At 39.9% G+C, this 27016-nt stretch overlaps 1 protein-coding gene across 8 annotated transcripts in view; it reads right to left on the bottom strand.

Moving 5' to 3' along the window:
- Positions 1-27016, bottom strand: part of ELAVL4 (ELAV like RNA binding protein 4) — an 82453-nt gene that overhangs the window by 21700 nt on the left and 33737 nt on the right. For all 8 annotated transcript variants that reach the window (XM_027649034.1, XM_027649032.1, XM_027649031.1 and 5 more), the window contains one exon: positions 21051-21291. In XM_027649034.1, the coding sequence (XP_027504835.1) occupies positions 21051-21291 (241 nt within the window). The remainder of the gene's footprint in view (positions 1-21050; positions 21292-27016) is intronic.

The following is a 27016-nucleotide window of genomic DNA, read 5'->3' as shown; positions in this document are numbered from 1 at the left end:
GCCCACATACAGGCATAAGGATAAAAAAAATTGGCTGTTTTAACCTACAGTACATCCAGGGAGCAATTCCCTCCAATCAATTTAACTTCAGAAAAAAGAAGTATAAAAACATATTTAGTCTTCCTGAACAGCTAAACAATCTCAATAAAAATATTCTTACCCAAGTTACATGACATTAACCAAGAATAAGCTGAAGTCTGGCTGACCACAAATCCCAGGACAGAAACATTGTAAAGATACTTTCCTTACCACGCCTTCCTCCTCTTCTTGCCTACCTATATTATACAGTCCCAACTCCTGTGCCTCTGAACACATCAAATCTTTAATGCATTTAATCCTAAACAGTCTTAGGCCAGAAGGAAGCCATCCTCTAGGAGACAAACCTCTTTTTATGCTTTAAGGAGACTCAAGGATCAGAACTTGGATAACCTGCATTTGTCCTTTTCCCATTGATCCCCTATGGACCTTTGGAGGTACACAGAGCAGGAGTAGCTAATGCAAGGCCCTGGAATTTATGTCAGGCTGTCTGACCATGGGCTTCCACGTCCAGCCACTGTTATTCTCAAGGCACATGGACTGACCACTACAACCTAGAGAGTGGCCTTTACCTATCTCTCATACAAACATTCTCACTTCCGTAAGTACTTGTGCAAGGAAGAGACCACAGATAGCAAACCCACAGACAGCACTAGCAGCAGGGAAGGGAAATAATGGCAATACATGAAAAGAATGATACAGCAATTCCACAGACCATTTACTGCCTTCCTCTGAGTTCTCCGGTAACACTCAAGTTATTTAGATATCATCTCTGCTTCTCTCTACCAACTGGAAACAAATATATTTTCTCCAAGGTGAAGGATAACGAATACCAACACTAATAAAGCTGTCTTGTCTGCATGCAGGACTGCAGAACCTGGCTTAAAGAAAACTATTCTACTGTCATAGCATTTTCCTTAGAATAATAGGTCTGCAGAAACATGATTTCTTCTTGCTGGTGTATATACCCCTGAATGCCGTGAAATACATGAAACTGGTAACAGGATTTAAGGTCTGTTACTCAGAAGCTATTGGTTATGAAATCATATCCAACACACTAATTGCTATATTGGCTAAATAATATTCTCACAAAAAAGGATGGATCTACTCAGCATTTTAAGCACTGAATTTCTGTTAATTCAATAAAACCCCCTTTTATCTTAAAAACTCAAACCCTGTACCCTTCGCAGCCCACTGAGATCTTGGTGCAGTTGTTTCCACCAGCAAATTCCTGCTGCTGCTTTCTGCCATATGCCTCACTGTATCAGCAAAGCTCAAGAGAGGAAATCTTTCATTAAGAGCTTTCCACTTCAGGTTACTTTGTATTTTCAACCATCTCTCCCCAACACTATCGTGGACATGACGACAGACACGTCCCAGTCTCAAAAAACTAAAAAGAAAATAAACTCCGACAAAGCCAATTTGTGAAAAGCTTTATGACTGTAGCAAACATCATAAAGTTTCAGTATGCTAAACATTTACAGCTAAGAAGCCAAGAAAAAATTTATACATGCAGCTAAAAATATTATTTTCAAATTCCTCTCAAGAGCAATACACCTTATGTCAGACAAAACACAGACTCTAGATATGAAAGAACTAAAAATTGTTACTGGTAAAAAAACAGAAAGGATTTGTTCCAGAATACAGTAACCAGTATGAACTTCCCTATTTTCTCCATCCTGTACTCTTATTGCATGTACTCCAAAAGGGTAACACTTCTTTGGACACAATCTGGCAGCACAAAGCAAGCAGCTGGACCTCTCAGTGGGATCCCACACAGACACTGTAGTTCATTCCCATGCTACACTTCCCAGGAACAGCACCGTAAATAGTAAATATTTTCTGTGATTTGGAATCCAATAGTTCATCGCATGCTGTGATTCAGTAGGTCAGGCAAGAGATATTTCTAGATGATCCTAAAACAACACCTTGTTACACTGCTGTTACCACTGCTCTTTCTGAATGTTTTATCTAGCTGCAGAGAATGTATACCGGACCTCCTATGATCTGGTAAGGAACAGGTCTAGAAGTAAGCAGTAACAGGGTTAGAGATTATCAAGGACTTGACAGTTAAAAAAAACAAAAACCCACACAACAAACCAGTTGAAGCCAAGTCCAAGTTGATAATGTACATATTTTGCATTTTAGAAAGTTCCATTTTCAGAGTTCAAAATCATCAAGATTAAAACAAGCCACGAGAATGATTTTTTCCATGTTCTGTTTACCCTGTAACATTTATCCACACATCCCAAAACCTACAACTGTGAAAAAGACAGTGCCAGAGACCTGTACCTTCCCTTACCCCTTTGTAAGCCAGTCTGCTTAGGGCAATTCCATATTTAAAACAGGAGATAAAAGGAAAATATACAGAGAAACAAATATAAGTTAGAACAAATATCATAAGAAACAAACAAACAAAAAAATCTCTGGCTAGTAAAAGTCAGACTAACAAAAGAATTTTTTTTTAGATTACAGAAAAAAGATCCCTGAATGATCATCCTGACTCATCAGCTGATACTAATAGTAACAGTTCAGAGACAACAGACGTTATGTACACCTGAAGAAGCTACATTAACTACTAAATAGAAACCCAGGTGGATGCTAAACAGGAGCTCTTAAAATTATGTATGTTTAAATGAGATGATCTGGATTACATGCATAGAAGAGACTCCAAAAAAAGGGGCCAAAGGCTCTCTTGTGATTAACAAATTCCAGGAGCCCGGAGGAAAGACAATTTTGCACTGAAAGTCAAAAAGAAAGGATTGGATGACCCAAGTAATTACAGGTCCATCGGTCTAATGCTGAGCAAGGCAAAATTTACAGAATATTCAGTACTGGACTCTGATAGTAAAGAATTACAAGGGGTAATAAAACCAATGTCAATCAAATTAGGTCTCTGGAAAATAGATTCTGTCAAACTAAACTGACAACCTTCTTGATGAGATTACAAGTTTGACCTATAAATTTTAAGAACATTGATTTAATGGCATTGATGTACTTGGTCTTCTCTAAAGCACTTGATTTGGTACTGCTTATTAATTGACTAAAACAAAATTAACATGGCACACATTAAGTAGATTAAAAAAGTCAACAGATCTCTAACTGGGAATTGTGAACAGGAAATCACCAGAAAGGTGTTTTCCTACAGGTCTACCTCAGGAAACAGACCTTGGCCCTAAATTGTTCACTTCCACCAGTAAGTAGAAAAAACCCAAACTCCCTGCTCATGAAGATCAACTGCAGAAAGACAGGATGAGAAGATAAGAACGAACAGGACAGAGTGAAGGTGCAAAGCAATTTAAGCTCCTCAGTAGACCACAAATACATATATAGAGGTAGCACAAAGATTACTTTCTGACAAATGAAGTTAACTGTGGCATACTTTAGAAATGCTGGAATGAAAGACTGACAGAGGCCACATCAAGTCTGCCATGTTGACAAAAGGGTTAAAACAATTCTTGGCACAAAACCCACACACAATCAAAAAGGGAAAGAAAAGTCACCGATTCTGATCTGACTGTGTGCTTTGCTGGCCGAGAGCCACGTCCAGCCCCACTGTATGTGCTTCAAGCAAGACACACATGCCTTGGTGATGGTGCCATGAGAGTTGACTACAGCACTAGAAAAAACTCTTTCAACTGAGATATGGGGGTCAATCTGCCCACCTGATCAAAGAAGTTGAAACTTAACAGTACTATATTAGTGCTCACTTCAAGTACAGATGCCTTTTTTTTTCTTAACAATGTCTCTCCATGGAGTTATATATCCCAAGTCCCACTGCTTGGCAGGTGAAACCAGACTAGAAACAATACAGCAAATGCTGTTTTCTGGGGAAGTCATTTCCTCTGCTTTTGATATTGAAGGTAAAATGAATTTAAGTACCTACCAACCATTTTGTCAGTTCTTCTACCCCTGGAAATTCTGGAAGTTTGTATTTTTTTTGAAAGCTATGCTTTTCTTGCTCAAGCAGGAATTAATCCAGGAAGGTTTTGGCATGATGCATTAAGTGCTCTACAATCTCTTCTACTCTGAAGCTCTACAAATAACACTGTTCCTGTTGTTTGTAGTAGGAGCTGTATGAAGAACAATTATTGCCACAAGCAAAGCAGAAGCAAACTCCTTTCTCAGAAAGTCTGAAGCCTTCCTACTGCAGGAAACTGTTTTAATAACAACTTATAGAAGAGTACAACTTGTAATTGCTCACCTGTGACCAGACAGGTTAAAGAAATGTTTAAAAATATCCTTTATATTTCGAAATAACAATGTGGCATTGAACATCACATTGAAGGATTATGGTCACTACAGTCACTCATGAACACAAGTACAGAATGGGACAGCAGCGATCCAAGCTGCCTTAAATTGTGGTTTTTGTTGTCCCCTGCCCAAATGTAAAACCTAATTAAAGCTGCCCGCCTGACAGCCATAACACAAATGCCAGTGAGCGCCGATGCTTTTCTGACACAATCCCTCCCTTCAGAAGTAGGGCACGTCTGACAGCTCATCTCGCATTAGCCAGGCAGAAGCCGTCAGACAGTAACAGCCTTCAGTCACTCTGGGTTTGGGACCAAAAAGACAAATAATGTTCACCATGAATTCTCCAAACCCCCCCAGAACCATTTTCGCCTGTTACAACCCCACTGAAATTTAGGGAAGAAACTGGTAGCAGGGTGAGCTTTTCTCTGTAGAAAAAGCTGAGTACAACTTGCCATCCACCTGTGGCTCTTCCAAGCAGACCCACACATATTCTTTCACCTTACTCAACGTTTCTCAAACTGGAGATGTTCCTAATACACAGCACCTATGGCTGGTTGGGAGAGAGACTGGCAAGAGAAGGACTCGCCACGCTTTTTGTCTTGTAAACAAGAATAATCAAAGGAACGTAGTGACAGTCGAGGCAAGCCCTGCCCCAGCTGGCAGGCCCATTTCACAGCACCACCCTGTGAGGCTCCAAACCACGTCAGAAGTGCTTTAAACACATTCCTGGGAAGGCAAAGAATGACTACAACTCATATGAAAAGCTGTATGAAGTAGGGGCTTTTGGAGAAGGTTACATAAATACCCTTGAGAAGATACATTCAAAATGTACCAAGAGGGTCAAGTGAATTGACTGCTGTATTTTTGCTGTTGTTATTTCTACAACAGTTACCAACAAATAGAGCTGTTCACCTAAAAAAAGGAGGTAAGCTATGGAGAGAAGATTCAGATCAAGGCAAAATGAGACATGATCACGAGACCAGTTCAAACTCTGCTCCTTGTCTGATGCTTTTTACATCAGTAATGTCAGTCTCATTCACCCTCCACCCCTGTAACCAAGGAGAAGCACCTGCTGTCACCCCAGCAATGCACACTACAGTCTCAGAGAAGCAAACTAAGAGGGAAGCATCTCCTGCATGCAGTGCTCCTAAGACCAAACAATTAAGCTAAGGCTGTCACTGTCACAATTCACTGCAATCCAACTATGAAGGGTAACTTGTTCTGTGTTTAGTGCAGCTCTTTATCACAGCACCCATTTAGTCTATAGCTTATTTACAATACAGTCTCTTTACATTTGTACAGACTAGGATTTATTCAATATATATTGTCCATGCAAGAAAGCATTCTTCTCCTATTACACTTTTGTTTTTAGAAGAATTTAGGGAAAAATGCATAGTCTTTCTCTAAGCAAAACCGAGACAAGTATGAGTAGTAAATTGCTTGGGTTTTTTACCTCTTGCAGAAAGGTACAAGAGTATAAGTTTAGTTTGGGAACCTTCCATCAAACTACTGTACTTCAGGTGCCCTTATTAGTTCTTTTGAGAAGATCCTACTTGTACATCAGGAAAAGTCAGCTGTATTTAAATGCAATTCAATCTAGAGCCCCAGACATACTGTGATGCTACAGAGCACCTACAATTAAGCAGCATGACTTATTCTTGGGTTAAAAATAGCCATCTGCAAATTCTGAGTTCAGCAGATCTTTCTTCTTAAGATACCACTGGAGAGTAAAGCCAGGTTCCAGACTCAATGGGATGCCCTTATAACAGACCTCCTCCTAAGAAACATGCTTGTAGTTTCATAACACGTGAAAAAGCAAAACTAAACCCAAAGCTCAAGGAAAATCCCCCTCTGTTCCATAGCTACAGCACCTGCAAAGGCTATATAATGACACAGAGCTCCTCAGACAGGAAAAGATCCCTCAAGCAAACTCTCTCCCACAGCATCACAGCTCTGATACCCAAATAACAAAAGCTGGGTGCTTCCCATTAGGTATCTGCAGGGAAAAAATTCCTATTGCTGCCTTAATCCTGGAAATGCCAGAGATAAAAGCTCATTCATGCAAGAGACAAGTCTTTTTTGGGGAGCTCGAGGGGAGACACGAGTTGCACAATGAGGTCCCAGTGGAGCTCTACGCACACAAGATTTAATAAACTCCAGCCCAAGTGGAAGGGGTTTCTTCACACCAGGCCTTCTCCAACAGAGATGCTGCTACATGATTAAAAAATCCCCCAAAGGAAGCCCTTGCAAACAGTGTGCTACATCCCACATAAAACTTTCCCTCAGGGACAGGATAAGAGAGGGAAAATGAACCAGACATACAGACACCGCTCACTCAATTTTAATATTTGAATGGAAAGTGCCAGATACCATGACAACAAGCCTAGAAAAATAAAAGGGGAATAAAGTGTTGCCCAAAATGTGAAACAAATCCTATTAACGTAGCTAAAGCAATCAAGTGATTCGTCCTAGTGAGGTAACTGTGACCCCTAAACCTCCACATATTCCTCTGGAAGACAACCACAAAAGACCTGAACACAGTGACCTCAAAAACAAAGCAAGACTCCCAAAAGCCTACCTTGCAAGCTACCCACAGCAAAAAGCAACATAATTCAACCAGCACCTTGTCGAGTTAGGAAGCCTGATTTTGCCAGGCAGTGCCAGAGGAGATTACATGAGTTTTGTCCTCTTCTGTAGCTTTGACAAATCTCTTAATGCAAGACAGTGTAATTTAATGTCTTGATTTTCAGAGATGCTCAGGCAGTAGCAGCTCTCATGTAAATGAAATACTAATTGACAGTAGCTGCCATCCCTCAAAATTAGACACGGTAACGATTCTCACTCTAGAATAGCCTCAATATCCACTCAGAAAACAGACCAAGACGAGGCATGCTTTGACAGCCTGATGCTGCCCAGCACCACCAGACCCTTCTGAAAACCCTACTCCCACAGAAATTTCAGGACTTCCAAAAACATGCAATTGCTCAATTTTAAACTTGACCATACCAGCGACGGAAGACACCTCTGCTCTTGAAAATAGTGCCTTACAGTCTCCTAAAGGCTTCTGACATTGCAGGTGTTCTGCATCTCACCTGAAACAAGGCTTTGCTCTTACCTGCACACTACAGAGAGTTCAACCAAGTCAGCTGTGTGACTGCTGTGCTGGAGGACATGGACTAATCTGCATGCAAAGCTTAAGTGGCAGTTTGAGACAGATGTTGCTGACTTGGCTGGAGTCTTCTGCTGTTCCCATTACCGTAGCGTGGAAGCATTTTATCTCTGAAACGCACCTTTCCTCACAAACACCACTGAGGAAAGCACTTTTATTCCTACTGTGGAGAAGAGAAACTGAAAGGCATCACAATTTCCAGGGTGAATTTGGACAGAGTAACACAGTCACTAAAACAGGGAACTAAAACTGCATCTCCCCCACTCCAAGGCTGGAACCTTATCATTGGTCCACTGCAAGTTGTGCTGGGCTGGAGATATCTTGGAAACAACACACACATTTCATGCTGCAGAATATATTATCCTCCTTTTTCTTTTTTGTTTTCCTGCTTTTATCAAGTTTCTTTAAACGCAAAAATGGACTTTCAGCACGGGTGTGTTCATACTACTGCAAGCAACTGATTAAGTATGGTTTCAAAAGCTACTGCTCCTGACATGCACGAGACAAGTGAGTTCCATTTCTGAACAAATATTTGGATTTTGCTCCCCTCAGTTGACATCTCTTGCTTCCCTTCTTTTCATCTTCTCCTCCCCCTTCCTTCAAGGAGCATACAGCCTCTGAATTAGCAGCTGTTCCGAGAAGAGCAAGGCTGCACTCCTCCCCGCTTTGTCCCAGAACAGAACAGGGACTGTACTATAAAAATCCACTGTTCTGGGGACATGCATGAATGGACAAGAAACAGCCATGACTTGTCTATCCTGAACAGTAAATTCAATGCTGAAAAGACAAATTAAACACAAGAATGCAGACTTTAGAAACAAACAGGCTAAGCTGAAACGAGATTCAGTAAGAAAAAGTGAAACCAAACAGAACCAGAAAAAAAATTGAAAGTTATCAGCACATAAAAATGGTAAGCAGCAGTGTGGAAAGAAATCTGCAACAGGAAGTAAATATGTTGTAGGAAACCTTTCTCATCCCAAATAGGAGATGTCACATCATGGAGAAAGGATACAGTATTGTTGGACCAGCAGTAAATAAAGAATGGTAAAGACCACACTCAACTTGAACGGAAAATGTACGTACTGGAGACAAGAAAGGCAACAAACTGAAGGCAAATTTTGGCAACCACCAGGTTTTTAAATTAAGCAAGACCAAAGGCTCAAGAGTGACTTAAGATGCAAGCTTAAAAGTGTTCAGTGGTAAAAGAATAAATACGGTATCCTTTGGTTAAACTGTGACTAAAAGCATATACATACTTCAAATGTATAAAGACTGTGACTGAAGATGAAATATTAGAAGTGTGCTACTTAACACTGTTACTCATAAGATGAAATTAAAAGAGGGTAAAAAAAAATTACATGATCTGAAACCAAAGAGAAAAGGCACTCCAACAGCACAAACCAGCATGTCACAGAAGAGGTACATGCTTCATTACAGCAGATGTATCTTCCCTCCTGCATACCATCCCAAATGCTGCCACTTCTGAAATTCAGATGAAAGGGGAAGGCAATGAAAACTTAACACCGAACAATGGAGCAGAAACTGAAGGCAAACCAAACGAAAGGGTGATTTTTTTTCCCCTGGTCGGGCTTCAATCAAAAGGACAGTAAGTTCAGATCAAAGTGAGCCCATACTGTACCATACACACAGTTTCAGTGCAAATGTACCAAACTTCTATAAAAAAGAGCAATATTGGGCACCCAGAGCCAAAGTTTATGAGAAACCCCACTATTCTGGAAGATGATGGTAGTGAGGGGTGGTGAGATGGGAGAAGAAAGGCAGAACCAGGACAGAGCCTGTGCACAGACCAAGGTCCCCACTTTATGAAGGGTCAGAGAATTGCATCAGTACAGTGAAAAGTCAATTGTGGCTCAAAGTAACCCACAACTTGGTCTGTAGGTGAGAGATCTTCACTAAAAGGTCAAGAAGATGCTCTCTCAATGAGAAAAACTATGCAAGCAGAGGAATTGGGAAAGGAAAAATGCAGCCAAAACATGAAAATCCAGTGCATCCTCAAACCTGGAATAATTTCATGTGGAAATAGTGGCAGTAATGCTTCCAGTCTAAAGGAAATGGTAGAGGAACATAAAACTGAAGAAAAACAAGAGTTTGTTTTGCAAAACAAGAATATTAAGTAGGACATAACAATATACTGCAGTAGCAATACCTGAAACCTGGCTGACTGCAAATTCAAAAAGCCCTGGTAATTTTGTCATTAAATGACTTAATTCAGCAACAGTTAAGGTTCTGTACCTCAGCCTCTGTCAAACAACAAATAACAAAAGCCACCACAATACCAACAAATTTCCCAGTAATTCGGAACAATGACTTGGAATACCTGTTCTGTCTCATCAACAGCCCACTAATTAAACTCTGAGCTCTACTAACCGGTTTTGCCAATGCACAGAGGAAAGTAATTTGTTACAGACCGGAATACAAAACTCAATATTAACAACACAACCCGTGACTGCAGCATTTTTAATCTGATCAGCAGAAACATAAATAAAAGCTGCAACCTGACAGCTAAGAAGGTTAATCTGGAATAGTTAGATTCACGTAGATTACTTTACACAGCATCTGGAAAGATGCTGAGAAAGGTAAAGCCACTTCATTGTATTTTAAAATGTGCTACCTATAAAAATTTTGCTATCCACCAGTACATAAACTGCAGGGAGCCTGCTTCACAAATTTGTTTCACCTTTAAGACAGAACTTTCAAGAATTTTAAAAAAAGAGTAGGAATTTAAGTACATTTCAAATGTTTATAATATTCCTTTTAAGTACTTGCAGATAACAGTAACAAAAAGGAAAACTGCTTTAAGGAGAAAATATTATGACTGTGTTCTGTGCACATAGATAGTTCTATCACTTCAAATTCTTGATAATTTTGTTGAGAGAACTATCAACATGAATATGCTCCTTGACAAATTTTCTCTAGACTGAAAATCTTTTCCTTTTAAAGGTGGCAGATTCCATCTGCTAACACCTTCTGCTATGACATTATCCACATGAATGGCACTGGAGGTACCATGGGTTGATGTCATGAGTACAAGCCATTCTTGTTGACTGACCACCACCAAAACCAGTGCAGGTTCTATGATGCATAACTCTTGTAAAAGGCTTTTCACAATATTAAACACGTAGGTGGTACCTAACATACCTAACCTGGAGCACATCAGTACCACAATCCTACCAACAAACAACATCAAGGTAACTGAGCAGCTATTCCAATGCAGAAGAAAGCATAAGGGAAAAATATGTTATCAGTCAAGCTCCCAAGCTGTTCATGTTTGGAGATGGTGGGGTTTTTTTTGTTTAAGACAAAGTGGCTTCCAGAGCAGGAAAATATTTAAAGAAAAAGAACTGGGAAAAGAGATGCACTGGTAAATAGAAATGACACAGATACAGCAAGTAGGAGAACAGAGGAGTCTAAAAAAGGAACTGCTGGAGAATACTTCTTCCTTGCTACATGTCCTATCTTCTCATGCCCTACCTACGGTCCTCACAGCAGGGAAAGTCAAAACACCCCCTCCATCCAGCCAACAGAATCCTTGGGAAGAGGAAGGCAGCCTCATTTTGTGGGTCCTAGAATGCTGCAGCAAGAGGAAGGAAGCCTGTTGATAGCTAATTTAAGGTGCTTTAAAATCTGTGTGAGCATCATTATCTGAATAGGGCAGCAGGGAGATTAGACCTTGTACTGCAGGAACAGCAGCCCCTCTAGTGCAGCAACAATTAATCACACTGGCAATGCTGCCATTTGCTTGCTTGCAGGTGAGTATGACGCAGCTTTTTGTCCATCTGCTTTTGCAACACCCCTTAAAAACCATCTAACTGAACGAAAAAAAAAAAGGCAGTTGGGACTCTTGTGAATAAAAATAAGTGTTCAGGGTTTTTTCCCCTCAGGTTGATATATTTCACTGCTTAAACAGATGCTGAGAGTCATAAGAACAACAGTACTAGGTTGGAGCAGAGGTCTGTCTGGTCCAGTATCCTGTCTCCAGCAGCACCTGCAAGTCAGTAACTTGCACTGAAATTCCTAGCAGGAACATCTGCAGGATCAGTGACTGTTCAAGAAGGACAGGGAAAAGCACCTACATCCAATAACCCCCAGCAGTAAGTCAGTCAAAGCTCAGCCAGTGAGCAAAACCAAAGAAATGGACTTGGATTCCAAGGCCATGATGCTTTCATCCCCTTGTTCTCTTCTTAAAATAAAAAACCTCCCACACCTGAGAGGAACTGCAAAATTGTGGCATCACAGACATGGGAAATGTGGCATCTGTGCAAAACCCATCTTAACAGACATGCAGAGATGAGGAAGGGCCCAAACAAAACTCAGGCTGTACCACAAATGCTTTAAAAAGTCAGAGGCTGCAGTACCCTATCAATGACTGTTCCAGGAACGAAGCACAGGATATGAAGAGAATACTGCTGAAATCCAGAGATTTGTTGGGAAAGGCTGTGCATCAGAGCAACTTCCAACAGCCCAGATTCCCTAGATGGTTATCTGTGCTGACTGTAAGCACACAATTGCCAGTGAGCTGCATACAAAGGCCGCTGGACTCCCAATCCAGGCAAGCAAGAGAAACTGTGCTTTAAGTGGGAGAAAAGAGTAAGTGGTGAGCAGTGTGTTAAGTGTGTGCAGGTGCAGAAAACCCCCACACGTATCCTTGTGCATAATAACATAATTAGAAACTAACACCTCTTAATCATAAGCCAATTTAAGACAATAGCCTGTTTCCAAGCATAGGGATTGAGCCTTTGAAGTTTTCTGGAGGCAAAAGAGAAGGAAAGGATTTAAGGCCAGGCAAGACCAAGCAGCAGATATCCCAAAAGGAACCTAGCCCTCTGCAGATGGCATCTCACTTGACAAAGAGACAGAAGCAGGTTGGCTTGACCATGTACAATGGGTCCTTGCTCAAGTGACAGATTAACTCCAATAGCAAAGAAGCTCTGAAGGATGGGGTCTGAACAGATGGAACCTGAAGAACTAGCGGATCAGTTTAGGAACTTCACTTAAACTTAGGTAGCAGAAAACAGAGAGGAAATGCAGGAGTGCTGAGGATGCACACGCTCCCATGGGCAGCAGATCCCAATACTGGCCTGAAGGTCTCAGGCTGACCATTCCCAAAAGTCAAGGTGAAGATCTCGGCAGAACTCTTCTGGCTGTAGAGAAAACAAACTGGCTAGAAAGTCAAGTGATGATGGATCAAACTCAGACAAGAGGCAAGGACTTCCTGACTGATTCTGAGAATCAGCTACCGCAGGAAGGTCAGATAATCCTGGTCACAGGTTTACTAAACACAATCTAAAGGCCAAGAAGAAACTCCTAATGCAGTTCTGGTGCAAAGCAGCCTGGTGAGAAGGGAGAGCAGGAAGCAGATCACTTTCAAAACCATTTAAACTGGTTTTACACAGGTCACTTCTGTTCTTGGACAAGTTGTGTAGTAAGAGCACTGGGGAGGGAGGCAGAGGTGACAGCCACGGCATGGACATGCTGCTCACCGGTGTGGCTGAAGGGCAGAACTTCTTAAGCAGCAGGAAATGGATGAACTTCGGGAGAGTCAGAGCCCTGAAAGGTACCTGGGTGGGCTGTCTAATGGTGCCTCAAAAGACCCTGCCTCAGCTGGAAGATAGTGGGCATGGCTGTCAGTCTCCCAGAACTTTCCTCACACTCTCTCATGCTGTTCCTCCCCTTTCTCCTCGGGCTAAAAGGAAAGAAAAGAAAAAGGGTTACAAGGAGCCGTGCACAAGTGCTGAAGCACAGGGTCTGGGCTTCTAGAGGGGAGGGCAGAATGAGGACATTCTGAAAAAGGCCAGACAACACTGGAAGGTAAGGGTGGACTGCCATCAAATACAGGGTTCTGCCAGAGCCACTTCACCCAGCTGTTCCCCAGTACACAGTTATACTCAATGCAGGTGATATGAAGGATGGAAAGAAAGGTCTCAGAGCAGAAAAAGTGAGCAGACACACTGAAAAGACTCATAAATAACCCTGTATTTGGAAGTCATGATTTCAGAGTGGTAGGTGTCCTTGTGCTGTTAAGGAAAACCATGCTAATCCTTCTGCACTACACTCGGTGGGAAGGTGATGTTATTTACTCAAACCAAGCAGTAAAAACTGAAGAATACACTAAATATGCATTAAAGGCATTTAATACACTTTAGAAGCAGCTCAGGATTGCAACTGGTGAAGTTAATTAGAAAGCTCTTTCACAGCACAAGGGTCATGCCTACTTGCTTTCAGCCTATTTGCCCCAATGCTCATTTCAATTGCTTTTTTCCCCAATAATCAAGAAATCAAAATTCTTTTGTTCACCAGCATAGAGTAGGCACCAGGCGACTGCAGAGAAGCGATAACAAAAATGATGGATGCTAATTTGACCATTTTCCTCAGCGTTTAGCATAGACTTCAAACCACACAAAAAACATTTCAGAAATCCAGCACTAAGACACTTGCTACCATTTCTGTGTTCTCTCCCCCACAGTGCTAAGTTCAGATACTTAATGCAAATGTTCGTTTAAATTATCAATATTTGGGGATTGTCTTGAATCTGCATCCCTTAAAACAGGATATACAACATGGAAATTCAGTTTATCTCTGCTCAAGAGCAGAATACACTTCAGGAAATAAGCTATAAAAATAACTAGGCTATGAAATTAAGATCAATTTATCAAAGGTCTTTAATAACATTCAGAGTTATATATTTAGTCTTTTAAAAATAATTTTAGATTTTAGGTTTAAGAGATCCTGGAACATGTCTGTTTTTCCATATCTTCTAATATATTATTCTCCACTTGGAATTAGAAGTACCAGACAAAGATTATAACCAAAATTTAAAGCATACTCTGTATTCTAGCTGTTTCAGAGAAAGAGTTTTCTCTTCAGCTCTAAATCTCATTATTTTAGATTTCTGCTTCTCTGGGCACTTCACTTTCAGCTGCAGTTATGCTACACTCTTGTCTAACCACTCTTTCCTCACTACATTTTGACTATGCACTCAACACAAAGAAATAACTCCCATACCAATCTTCTGTACCCACTAAAATACTGTAAGGCCAATCTACAGTCACTTCCTGAAAAACCTAAGGCAATTCACTTAATTTGGTATTATTTTTCAGACAAAAGAACTCTAGCAGAGTACTCCGCTGCATAAATATTTTTCCTATTTCAGCAAATACCAAGTCCTTTGCTTTCAAGGAAGTCAAATGCAAAAACTCCACAGCTTGTTACAGAGATTCCCTATACAGCCAATTCGAGGGGCACTACTAAATACAGCCTTTAAATGCAATCAAGCCAAGTACCAGAATTATATATTCCTCTGTATATGGTGAACACCACAGTATTAGTTGTTTTTTTTCCTGTTCTGAAGGATTGTATTAATTCTCCTCTTTACTAGAGCAATGAAGCTGCTGCTACCACTCAGTCCAGGGCAGCGAGATCTGTTCCAAATAAATGATCAGAGATCAGTGACTAGTTACTACTGCTTTACAGAGAATTACTAAAAAACCCTTCCAAGTCAACAAGGGAATAAACTACCTCTACAAGGTATTTTTCTACTAAACCCTGTTATTAGGTGGGCTTATGCCATGAGGCATGAGTGTTTACATTACTTTCTAAAGAGTTTATAAGTCTTATCTAACATAATCCCCACATTCTATAATCCTATCTGTTTAATGTATTTTAAGTGGGGAAAACCGCTGGAACCAGTAATATCTCAAAATGGAAGGCACTTTCAAAGCACAATCAGTGAACTGGACATAAAATACAGAAGTAGTTTTTGCTCAGATGAGACTGTCAGTCATTTAAAGATCAGGTAACTTAATGCTGGGTTTCACTCTAAGCTATATTTATCTGCATATGGGTCATTTTTTCTTCCCATAGGACACGCTTTTGGCATGCCCTTCTGCAAAACTCTTAGAGAAAAGATACAAAAAACACTGCTAGCCTTTGTATTTGAATTTTTCAGTGAATACGTGTTCTATCTGCAGTTTCTAAACATAAATAGCTGTGAACTATTTCCCTTGAATAAAAATAAATCTTTTCTCCCCTTGACAAAGCAGGACAATCTTACTAATATCTCTGCAATTTCCAGCCTAAGTGTTTCAAATGCAGACTTAACCATGCAATGGTTACCTACTGTCATGAACTCTATTAGCAAAAGGCCTCTTCCCTATAATTAAATTTAGCCATTAATCCCATTTTTGCTTTGTGTCTTTATGTTATGATGGGCTTTCAGAGTCCTCCTTCGATCCCAAGATGGTCACTGTGACCTCTCGGTCATCTACTCTATAAGGCATCAAAGCCTCCCATTAAAACTTAGCTGCTGCCTGCTGCAAACACTGGGCCAATACTAGAAGATGTCTGCTTACCAAGGAAAGCTTAAGGAGTGTTTTCCTGCTACTGCACACGTGCCATCAGATCCAAGAGCTCCACTCCCGGAGAGCGGTACTGGTGGGGAACATGGTCACACCTGCCTGCCTTCCCTCCTGCCTCCCAGGGACATCACCACAGTGTGCAATTAATGGCTTCTGCTCCTCAGGATACAGACCTTCTCCATCCACTGCTTTCAAAGCAGTTACCAGTTCCAGATGCTGCTGAAATTCAGGCTCCTTAATTAAGCCCTAAATTTCAGGAAACTCCAAACATGCAGCTCTGAACAGCATGTTCTAGATAGAAACACACTCGGTTAAATAAAATCTGGGTCTTGGCTTTTTTACAGCAGCACCTTTTCAGTATGTGCTGGTGAGCTGCTTATTTTACAGGGAAGTAGGAAAAAAATTTTTATAGAGGGCACACGATAGCAACTTCACCCAGTGTGGACATACTTCTGCATCAGAAGGGGTTCATGGTGGCTTGCTGAGAGCACAGGTGGAATACTCTTCCCAGGTCAGGAATTTACTGGTTTGTATGGGGGACTGAGCACTGAACACTGCTTACAGGAAAAATACTTTCCTACACTCTCAATGCTGCATTATTTCTGACTCCGCCATTTTATTGGCTTTCGGTTCTTGGATCATATGTTTGAACACCCAAAGAGAGAGGAGTGGACAATCCATAACTTCTAGAGAAGACTATAGGTAAAGGAGTCAATATTTCTTTCTCTCCTAACATGCAGCAACACAAAGATGTTATGTTTTGAGTCAACAGCTTGTCTGTCCTGGATTTTCACTAGGATCATCAGTACCTATATTATGCATACAGTGCCATGATTATTTTTGAACACGGTTTTAATGCATCAGTCCTATTAAAAATACCTTCAATTAAAGTGAAATACTTCACTCTTTGTGTGTAGTCTTAAAGGAACTGCAAATTCAAAAGAAATGATTTAAAAAAAAATAAAAATCCAGAGTTACGTTTTGGGCAGAGGAGCAATGACATTCCTGATTATACGTGCAAAGAATATCAAGTTGTACCACACAGCAGCATTATGCATACTCAATCATAATTTAAGGGATGAAAAGAAATCTTATATCAATAAATATTCTGCTTTACAGTGTTCCTGGATCATTTGAAGACAGGAAAGATTATTTGAGGACCGAAGATTTTTAGATACTGATCATCTGAATATTCAGAGATATAAATTCCTAGGTAAGTTACAGAGGAATAAAAAGTCTTGAAAGCTCAGCTAAGGCTACCAAATCAATTAAATAATTAATAACAAACACCCCCTTCTCCCACACACAAACCATGTCAACAAGGACAACTCACTTGGCCAGCAGCAACTACAGTGTCTGACGGACACTACACTGACTGGGTCTTTTGTTTTCAAACACAGGACAAAACAAGTTCAGCATTTCTTCTCTGAATATTCTCATGAGTTCAAGCCCTCTCCTTCAAGTCATGAAGATATCTGTCACTGGTTTTCTTAACACAAAATAAGAAATAAGAGCATCTGCAACACTGTATAGCTTAGCATCACTGGTTAGTGCTGAGCCCCACATCCATCTGAAGCCGTGGTTCTCCTACATCAAGTCACCTCCCTTAATCTAGCACTGCTCTGAAATGTTTATGCTACTTAGTTGGTTTCTTTTTTTTTTTTGAACTCAGGTTCCTTCTCATTTTTTGAGCGCAGCTGATTAAACCTGAACAACTGGGTTGTTGGACGAAATATGCTGTAGCTATGAAATGGTACAGCAGGGACCAGTTTCACTGTTAATTTAAAATGCTAGAATTAATTAGGTAGTGTAAATGAAGAATTTAATAAGCACACTTTACAACCACAAGTTCTGCTTTTATTAAACACCCCTGCCAAATGAAGGCAACTATCTTCAGTCTGTTTTTTCCTTGTCTCATTCCCTTAAAATCTCTGCAGTGCAAAAAAACCCCCTACTTTTGCTATTGCAACCCCTCCCCCATAATTAAAATGTATGCCTGACTTCCATCTCCTCTCTCAAGTCATTAGCATCTTTAAAAAATGCTTCTGTATATCCTGCCTGTTCTGAGAAGCTACCAAACAAAACCGAAGTTTACGATTTTGGTTTTGAATACCAAATTAAAGGCTGTCTTCGAAGCTGTCATTCCTATTCAACTCAGTACGGTGTACTACCAAATTAGCATAGTTTTTTAGTGAAGGAATATGCTTGTTTAAACATGTGTCTTTCCAAAGCGAGGGGGTAACATCACAAACCAATTTTATTAAAAACTCCTACTACTGTTCTAAGCCTGCAAGAAGACTGAGCAGGTGACTATTCCTGACATATATTGTGTTTAACCCATTTTTAATAAGAGTTCAGGTCATGAATTCTATCAGAGATCCTGTGAGTTTAACAGACTTGCTTTACCTTTGAACTCCTCGAAAAAAACCAAAAACATTCTGGAAGACTTAACATTATTCCACAAAAATCTGTGCAGTTCCTTCACAGGGGAAATGGAATCTTTTACATGAACCAATTCAATTCTATGTAGCCTCAGAAATACATTTGAGATTTTCTACCATGGTTTTGCCAGGATAACTATTCAATCATGATTCAGTTTATGACCTTTTCTATTTTTCTTGAAGCAACCTCCCCCTACAGGTAACTTTTTCTTCTTTTATTTACCTGATATTTTAGCTCAGCAAGGAAGCAAACTTCATATATATGAAGACAAACCAGATTTTTAACAGAACACCACTTGTTTACAGGCAGAACTTGCTCAGATGAGATTAAAAAAAAAAAAAGAGGTCAAAATGTCAACAAAAACTATAAAAAATCCAAAAGCAGATAAAAGCTATACTGTTTCAAATCTTCACTGTTTCAGCAATAGCTTAAGAATTTACTGGGGTTTTTTTGCGATACAGCTTTCACTGTTAAAAAAATACCCACATTGATTTTTAACAAGGAAAAAGCAAAGAACCCCTGAAAAGCCAGTCATCCCTGTTACAGCCTACTGGCATACTTCACCCTTCCTGTCCCCAAAACAACCCAACCAGGAGCATAATGAAGAATATATATAGTGATGATCCGGAAAGATGAGCTGGGTATGACCTCAGTGTATTTCCATTTTGTTACTCTCCATGTTCTAAGAACCTTTAAAACATGAACTGCTTCTGGCAGAGAACAGCATTCGATTTACTAACTTGGAATTCAATCTGAGCAATGAACGTGCATCCTCAAATTTAGTAATGTTGCACAATGCCTTGAAAACAGGCCTGAAACCCTAGCAGATGAAATTCTGTTTTCAAACACAGCACAAATAATTTGGAGGACTTTTTTTTTTTTTTTGCAAATTGGGTTTAGTACTTGTATCATTTCTTGAAACAACATGTAGGGGTGATGTCCTCGAGGTCTCTGCGTAAGGTTTTTTTAAAGAATGGTTCCTTTAAAATATTTTAGTAATCAAAGATCTATGGACTTTGCACTCAAAGAGAGTACAGGCAAAAAGACTACCCAAGAATATGTCAGATGACCATATAGCAAAATTCTCACATCTTCAAATACAAAAAGAGACAAAAGCCTGGAGATGGAATAAAACAAAACGAATACTGTTCCTAGCTGATGAAGTAATGGCTCTCCATCCAAAGACAGCCAATTCCCTATAAAAACAACAGTGAAGTCTTGAAATTCTATTGCTAGGAAGTAACCATGAATTTGAGGGATATGGTACTCATGAAACACAAGACCTGCCATGATCAAAACCCAAGCTAGGCACACTGGACTCCTGCAGATGAAGGTTAGGTATTCACTTCTGTCTGAAATAACTGAACTAAACTGCAATTATATTTCTCAGATAGAGGAAAAACAACAGTATGTAGAAAAACAGTAAAAAAATAAATAAGTAAATTCTATTTTTCAATCTTCTTCCTTTTAAAATGCCCAAAGCTGTGGCCAAATCACAAGATAAATTGCAATAGATACATCATAGTCAATGTGCTAAAGAAAGCTCTGCTGGACTACACTTGTGAGGACTTGAGCTGCCCTGCAGCTACTGCCATTTGTTATGTGTCTTGTGTTCAACTAGAGCATTGCTGTATGTCAGGAAATAAATAAAAAAGCACTGCATGTCGAAAAGCACTAAGCAGATCATCCTAACGTTGCCAATACAATGGCTGCCAGGATGTTGTAGAAGTAGGTACGAAGATTTGCGTTTTAATTCCTCATCTTTCCCGGTGCCTCTTTCCACAGAGCACACACCCAAGTTACCAGGAGTGCCTCCTTTTCTGGAACCCTTTCATTCCCGAGGTTGCTGCTCTGTGCTAAACATAACAGTGCTGGTGATGCACTGAACAGCAGTGAAATTTCAGCTGCTCCCCACCTACGGTGTGAGCAGACACACAACCTATAAAACTAACCTATAAAGCAAGCAATAAAAGCTGATGGTTCATCCCATCATCTTGTGCACCAGTGAATTCCTGGCTGCAGCAGCAAGGATACGGAGTAGGTAAGGTGCATCTGCACCCATTCACACCTCCCCTAGTGACTGTGCAGACATCTCTCCTCCTTGAGGCAGCATCTTTAGTGGGAGGCTTTTGTACTGAAAGCACCTACCAACGGGTGCCATTCCACACAAAAAACGATCACAGCAAATTAAAACGCACTTGGGAAACTGTTCATTAATCAGTATCTGCAAATGTCCAAACGGAATTCAGAGCAGTGTGTCTCAACTACAGTTCACTGCTGTTCCAGAACATCATGGTCAAGAAGTTGTGATGGGCATGCAGAACAATCTTAGGTTACAGTGTTCTTAAACAAGCAAAAATTTAATGAAGGTATAAGCCAAGCTCAAATAAGAGAGTCAGAATTATAGGAAGAGTCAGTTGGTTCAAGCTATTCTGACTACAAGTCAGTGTTAAATAAAAATGAGAATGATCAGGAAAGTAAAGCCTTCATCTGAGCTCTCCTGCAAGCAGCTGCACAGTGTTACACCTGTCCAGGCTGGCAGTGTTCAGACTTCCCCTCAGATCTGTACAGAGGCTGAAAGATGAGGGGCTTCTCAGCTGTTCTGGATCCCGTGTGCAGCACTGAAAACTAAAGGTTTGCCATTTGAAGAAGTTTACCACTGTATCCGCAGCATCCCCTGTGCTAAGCACTTGCAACACAAGCACTAAGGTTTTGCTGTCCCCAAACGTAAACTGACCCCGGTGCAGGTAAAATCTACAGCAGGAAGCGCTTACCTGTGATTTTGTCTCTCACGAGCTTGCAGGATTCGATTTCACCAATGCTCCCAAAGAGACTCCTGAACTCCTCCTGGGTCATGTTCTGGGGTAAATAGTTGACTATGAGGTTGGTTTTGCTGTCATCTGTAGCAGCCCCTGTCTGCATGGGGGAAGGGCAGTTTCTACTGTTGCTGGAGGGTCCATTGGTTGTATTGGAAGTAGGGCCATTCGACACCTGAGGCTCCATGGTGCTAATTATCTACAGAAAAAAAAAAAAAGAGAAAAGGGAAAAAAAACCACCTTTAAGTTTCATAGATACAATAGCTATTTTTAAAGATACTCACAAACGAATGAGTAGGTAGCATTTGTGGCCAATTTAGATACTTCAACAAAAAAACCCGGCTTGATTCCTCTGTTATTGTTGCAAAGTAGGTCATGCTAGTCTTTGGCTGTGAGCATATACTAAGATGCAGTTAAAAAAATCTTCTTTTTCTGTTAATGCGAAGCTGATTTCTGCTTTCATCACGCAGCCATTTTCACAAATGTAAATTTAAACCACATAAATTTAATTATAATTTAAGGTAATAATCATAATTAAAATTATAGTTCCATTAAATCAGATGAACTAAGTGTATGGCTTTATATGAAAAGGTAAAATATTTTACCTATTTAATAACTGTATCACAGAGTGCAATGACAACAACATTAACCAGGCACAGTCAATCTGCACCGTGTCATCATTCAGACTGCCTTCAATTAATAAATTCAGTGTCCCAAGATATACCACTTACTGGTTCCAGTGATGACCTATATTCTCCACCTATATTTTCCACTAACGAACTGACACCTCTTTAAATAATACAGCCCTAGATTTGCAATCTTCAGAGATACAAAGGTCTTCAGATATTTACTGAAATCAAAAAGGTTTAATCAGAGAAGGGCTTATCAGGCACAGGTGCAGGCTGGAATTATAACAAGCACATCTACCTTGAAATGTGAAACTCAAATTTTCACAGAAGGAACTCAAACAGACCTTTCCAAAAAATGATAAATAAGAACCCAGCTTAGCAAAGTGCGTTGCAGGACAGTAGCCCCATTGTCACCAGTGCCACCCATCACGTGAGCAAAGCTGCCTGCATGTTTATCTGCAGAATACAAGTTTTCATCCAAATACTGCACAAGCAGACAAAGGAAGCAGAAAAACCTGGGTACTTCAAGCTTTTGCTATGTAATTTGCTCTACTGTGGCTTCCAGGCTGTCTTTACTGTCGCCACTGCTGACAAAGGAAGGACATCATCTTCGTCTCAAATATGGATAAATTAAAGCAAATGGTGGTTTTTGCTGCCTACTGTGAAGTTTGTGATGTGCAGCTTCACTGGTGTCTCATATCGAAGATCACCCCTCCGACAGGCTCAGTCTCTCTCCATCAAGGACTGAGACAGGGATCCAAACTGCTGCCCCAGGCAGGAGATTCCACTGCCCAGGGACAGGGATAAACACAGGAGAACAGAGGGCTAAGGCATCACACACTCTGAACCTGGTATTCTTCTGATCCTGTAATTATTATAATTACTCAAGACTTAATTTGCTTTCTTTTTTAAATCCAGGGAGGTACATGTTGTGACAAATTAGGCCTGTAATTCAGGAGGATGGAGACACACACACACACACCAAAAAAAGGGTGTATATTCTAAAATTAACAGCACGAGGGTGGCTCAGAGTCTAAATAGGTTATATTCTGGTCATGTCTTTTTTTTTTTTTAATTGAAATGCTTCAGTGTTAGTTTAATATCTCATTTAGGAAATAACCCTCTTTTTTATCAATGGAAATAAGTTTTGAATTACCATTATTTTTTATTATCAAGCCCAGGAATAGCTACTTGGTTTAACAGCTTTTAAATAAAAAGAAGCCTTGTCACATTGTGCTTAACAGAAATGCCTTAAACCATACAGCAGAATCATTTGGAAAATAAACTGCACAAAAATAGTCACTTCTTGAAAGACATGGGCACATCCAAACCAGAGTCCCCCTGCCAATTTTACCAGCCACGTGGCACCAAGCACTGCTGACATCCTCGGCCAAGCTGTGCCAGCCCCATGCTCTTCCTTCAAGATTTCCCCTTTCACCTATCAGCCATACATCCCTTCTTCAACCCAATTTCATACATGCATTTACTCACACATACTATTAAACGCTTCAGACGCTGCCAAATCTGTTTAGCTGGGGATTCCAGCTGGAAGATCATCCTTTGATCTCTGCACCTCCGTGACCCCACGGCAGACACCAGCTCTAAGTTTTGCTGCGGGGCTGGGGTTCACACCCCAAGGCTAATGCACCTCAGCTCAGCACAGCCTGCTCATATAGGTTGGATCTGCATCAACTTGATTAAAATTGGGGGGAAAAATTCCACTTCTGATGCTAACACATAGTCAGAAGATGAGCGAAGCAGCTGACATGGTTAACTGCAGCTTTCCATGAGCCTTTACATCATTGGACCATATTCTTCCCAACATAACCCACAAGATAAACTGCAGTTTTAGGGACTGATCCTGCCCTTCTGAAGCCAGTAGGAACACCACACCATGGGTTTCAGTTACAGCAGAAGCAGGACTTCAGCACAACGCACCGAGGAAGGTACATCATCTATTATTAGCAACAGACACAAAAGCTATCTATAGTTCCCCACAGTAGACAATAACGCTGGATCTTTTAAAAAATACGTGAAAGAAAACAAAATTCAAAACTGCCTGGTGTCCTACTTAGGCATTTTGCAATGCGTTTTAGTTCGTTTTCAGCATGCATACCTTCCACACCAAGCAAAGGAACAGAATTCAACTCAGACATTTAACACATTTAGAACATTAAGAGTAAGCTGCTCGGTAAAAATCTGTTCTTGAACAAGTACATTTCCTCATATACTTCAAAGTATCTTGGCATAAACTAATTTTGCACCAGGTGCCAGGTTTTCTTCCTGGTTACGCTCAACTCCAATTAAGTTTTCCTGATTTTTTAACAGTAGAAAGGAAAACTGAGGCACTTATTTGCCCTTCAAATTATTGCCAAGTCATAGGTTACTGAAAATGGACTTGCTATATTAAAAAAGAGACAATGGATACAGAGAAAGCTTGAAAAATTATTAAAAGCATTTCTAATAACAAATTTCAGATTTTTTTTTTACTGCACAATTTTAAGTCTCCATTTACAGAGTGATTTCTGTTCAAAAGCAGTTATATACCACAGCTTGCACTCAAAGTTCTTACGGGCACAAAGGAATAATACTTACTTTAGCTGTACATACTGATTCTCGTGACGAGTAAACACTTAAATTATTAATGGTAACAAAAAGGTAAGTCCTAGCTCTCCTTTCCAAACATTCAGTCCTCTCCCCAGCATGTCTGGTGCTCAAACCCTGTGCAGAGTTCAGTGTGCATGCACTGGGACATTTATTGTCGATGACTGTTTTTAATATTAAGTAGCTGTTGATTCCACATCAGTCAGCACATTACATAAGAGTAACATTATTTATTCAAATAGATTTCAACATGACATTCACTGTATGGTTTTCTTTTTTTCTATCCACAACACTAAGATTTACATTTTTAATTCGATACCTGTACCACAACACTAACATTTTTGAAATTGATACTCCCGTTTCTGGGACAGGCAGTTAACTTACTAGGTTTTAATTACTGGTAATAACTTTTTTAAATATAGGAAAGTATTGGGCAGCAGTCCAATTCTATCAAAATATTAAAGGCTGTAACTCTGTCTAACTCATCAAGGGCTTATTCAGATACAGGCAAAACAAATGTGGAAAATTCAGCAGTGACTTAACCCCTACCCTAATGTTTTAAAAACAAAATATACTGAAGATTATTATTATCTTGAAGATTAGTATTAAAGCTCTATACCCATGTAAAATTAGCAATACCTCTGTGCTCTATGCAACACCTCTTTTTGTAGACTTTCTCTGACCCAATTTAGGCAGCTACTACCGGTCTAGAAATATTACAGTGCAAATGTCATGTGTGATGACATTCACATGCTAGTGGTATAAAGACGCCTTTTTTTAAAAAATTTTGGTTTTGGCAGTAACTTGCCAGACTCCCAGTACTGCAATACAACATTCTATATACAGGGTAACCGTATCTCTGTAGAACAATAAACTGCAGTTACTGCTAATAGATATTTGATCATTTAGCCACCAATAACTTGAATACTCTGTAACACTGAAAAATACTACCTGTGACAGAATTTGAAGACTGCAATTTCATAAGTTAAAGGCAACCCATATTTCAAATTCTGCATATTTTTCAGACTGCTGCTTTTAAAAATGATGACTTCCTGGTGCACTACTTTTCTCACTATGGTAATGTTATCAGCAAAGCAAGAGGTATTTTAGTTTGACATATTTCACAAAGAAATGCTTTGGGGAAGACAACATAAGCTTTGCCAGTGTTTTGCAAAACACTGCTTACCAAAAGGCTTGGTATAACCTCTCCCACAGAGTATCAGCCACAAATATCCATTAGAGCAACTCCTACATTACTAATGATTCAGAAATACTTCTATCATTTTTTTTTAATTAATTCAATTTCAATTTACTCCTGCTGAAATATTAGCTCCAACAATAACGCAAACAATACCTGTGTGCATAAACACAACTATTACAATTACAAACTATTAAAAGCCAGAGTAACTGACACTAATCTTCAGTTATTACAGTAAATGTGTGACATCCATCTACCATTACAAAGCACAGTTAATGAATCATTTAGAAAACTACCTACAGACTACGACTGCCTTATCTCCCTACTGCATGCAGAAGCAATAGCCAATGGCTCGATAAATGTAAATATATATTTTTTATATTTACGAAATTTGTTCTCAGCAGTCTAAAAGAAGGTCTGCACGTTGAACTGAGACTGCCACACATACATACACTGAACGGAGCTGGTGTTCAGCAAATAATCAGCACCCATTCTTGCCATCTGAATTATGTGTACTCCACTGCCCATATTCCACAAGAAACAAAAATTGATTTGGTATGTATAAAAAAAAAAGTCACAATTAAGAATCTTAAGAAAAAGTGTTATTTATAGGCACTAAAGAGAAGTGTTTTTAAACATACCACAAAAAAATCTTCTCCTAAAATCGAAATCGGGAAAAAACTTTAAACCCCAGAAAATTCATGCAGACATATCCATTTTGAGGACTCAGAAGTCAAAAAAGTTAGCTATGAATAATGAACTGTTCACAGCACCTAAATGCCAAGAAAAATGATCATGGCAAATTACACCTCATGAAGAATTCATGAGGTCTAATTTTATATTATTTCTAAGTGTTCATTAATGAACAAACTCAGAACATTTTCCCATAAAAAAAGAGTTTAGATAAATAATGCAAAGCTCTTACTTTATCTAAAAAAGCTCTTTAATTAGCATTGCAAGTTGTTTGCTTTTACAAGTGAAAACAAATGGTGCCATGGCAGAGGTCCCACAGCCATCTCCTGAAAAACGATGACAAAAGAAGAAACAAACAAAACCTCTCAAAGAAAATAAACACAGATTCACAAAAGGTTTTCCTTCTACAATGAGAAACACGCTTTAACTCCCACCAAATCTGCTCTTTTGAATTGAAAGCACAGTACAAGCCTCTGCTCCTCTAGAACTTTTCTGCAGGTTAGAAAACCCCCATTTACAGGAGCTGCCTGACCAATCCATCCACAGCCTTCCCATCTGCTGAGCCACGAACAGCCATGCCAGAGCCAGGCTGATCCATGGGAATGGAGCAGAAAATACATCAGGATATCCAAGACAAGGTCGCTCAGCCCTGGACCAGCCACTGCACACCCCACCTTCAGATGCACTCCCTGCAACTCACCCCATGAGGATCTAGCACGTTTTTGTGGAAGGAGACACTGGATCATAAAATGTTTAGAACACATCATACCACCTTCCCTCAGGGGTGTTAAAGGAAAAGG

Source organism: Corapipo altera, unplaced genomic scaffold (assembly GCF_003945725.1).
Source record: "Corapipo altera isolate COAL_440 unplaced genomic scaffold, ASM394572v1 112, whole genome shotgun sequence".
In the NCBI taxonomy this organism is placed as follows: domain Eukaryota; kingdom Metazoa; phylum Chordata; class Aves; order Passeriformes; family Pipridae; genus Corapipo; species Corapipo altera.
This window is presented reverse-complemented; position numbering and strand designations above follow the sequence as displayed.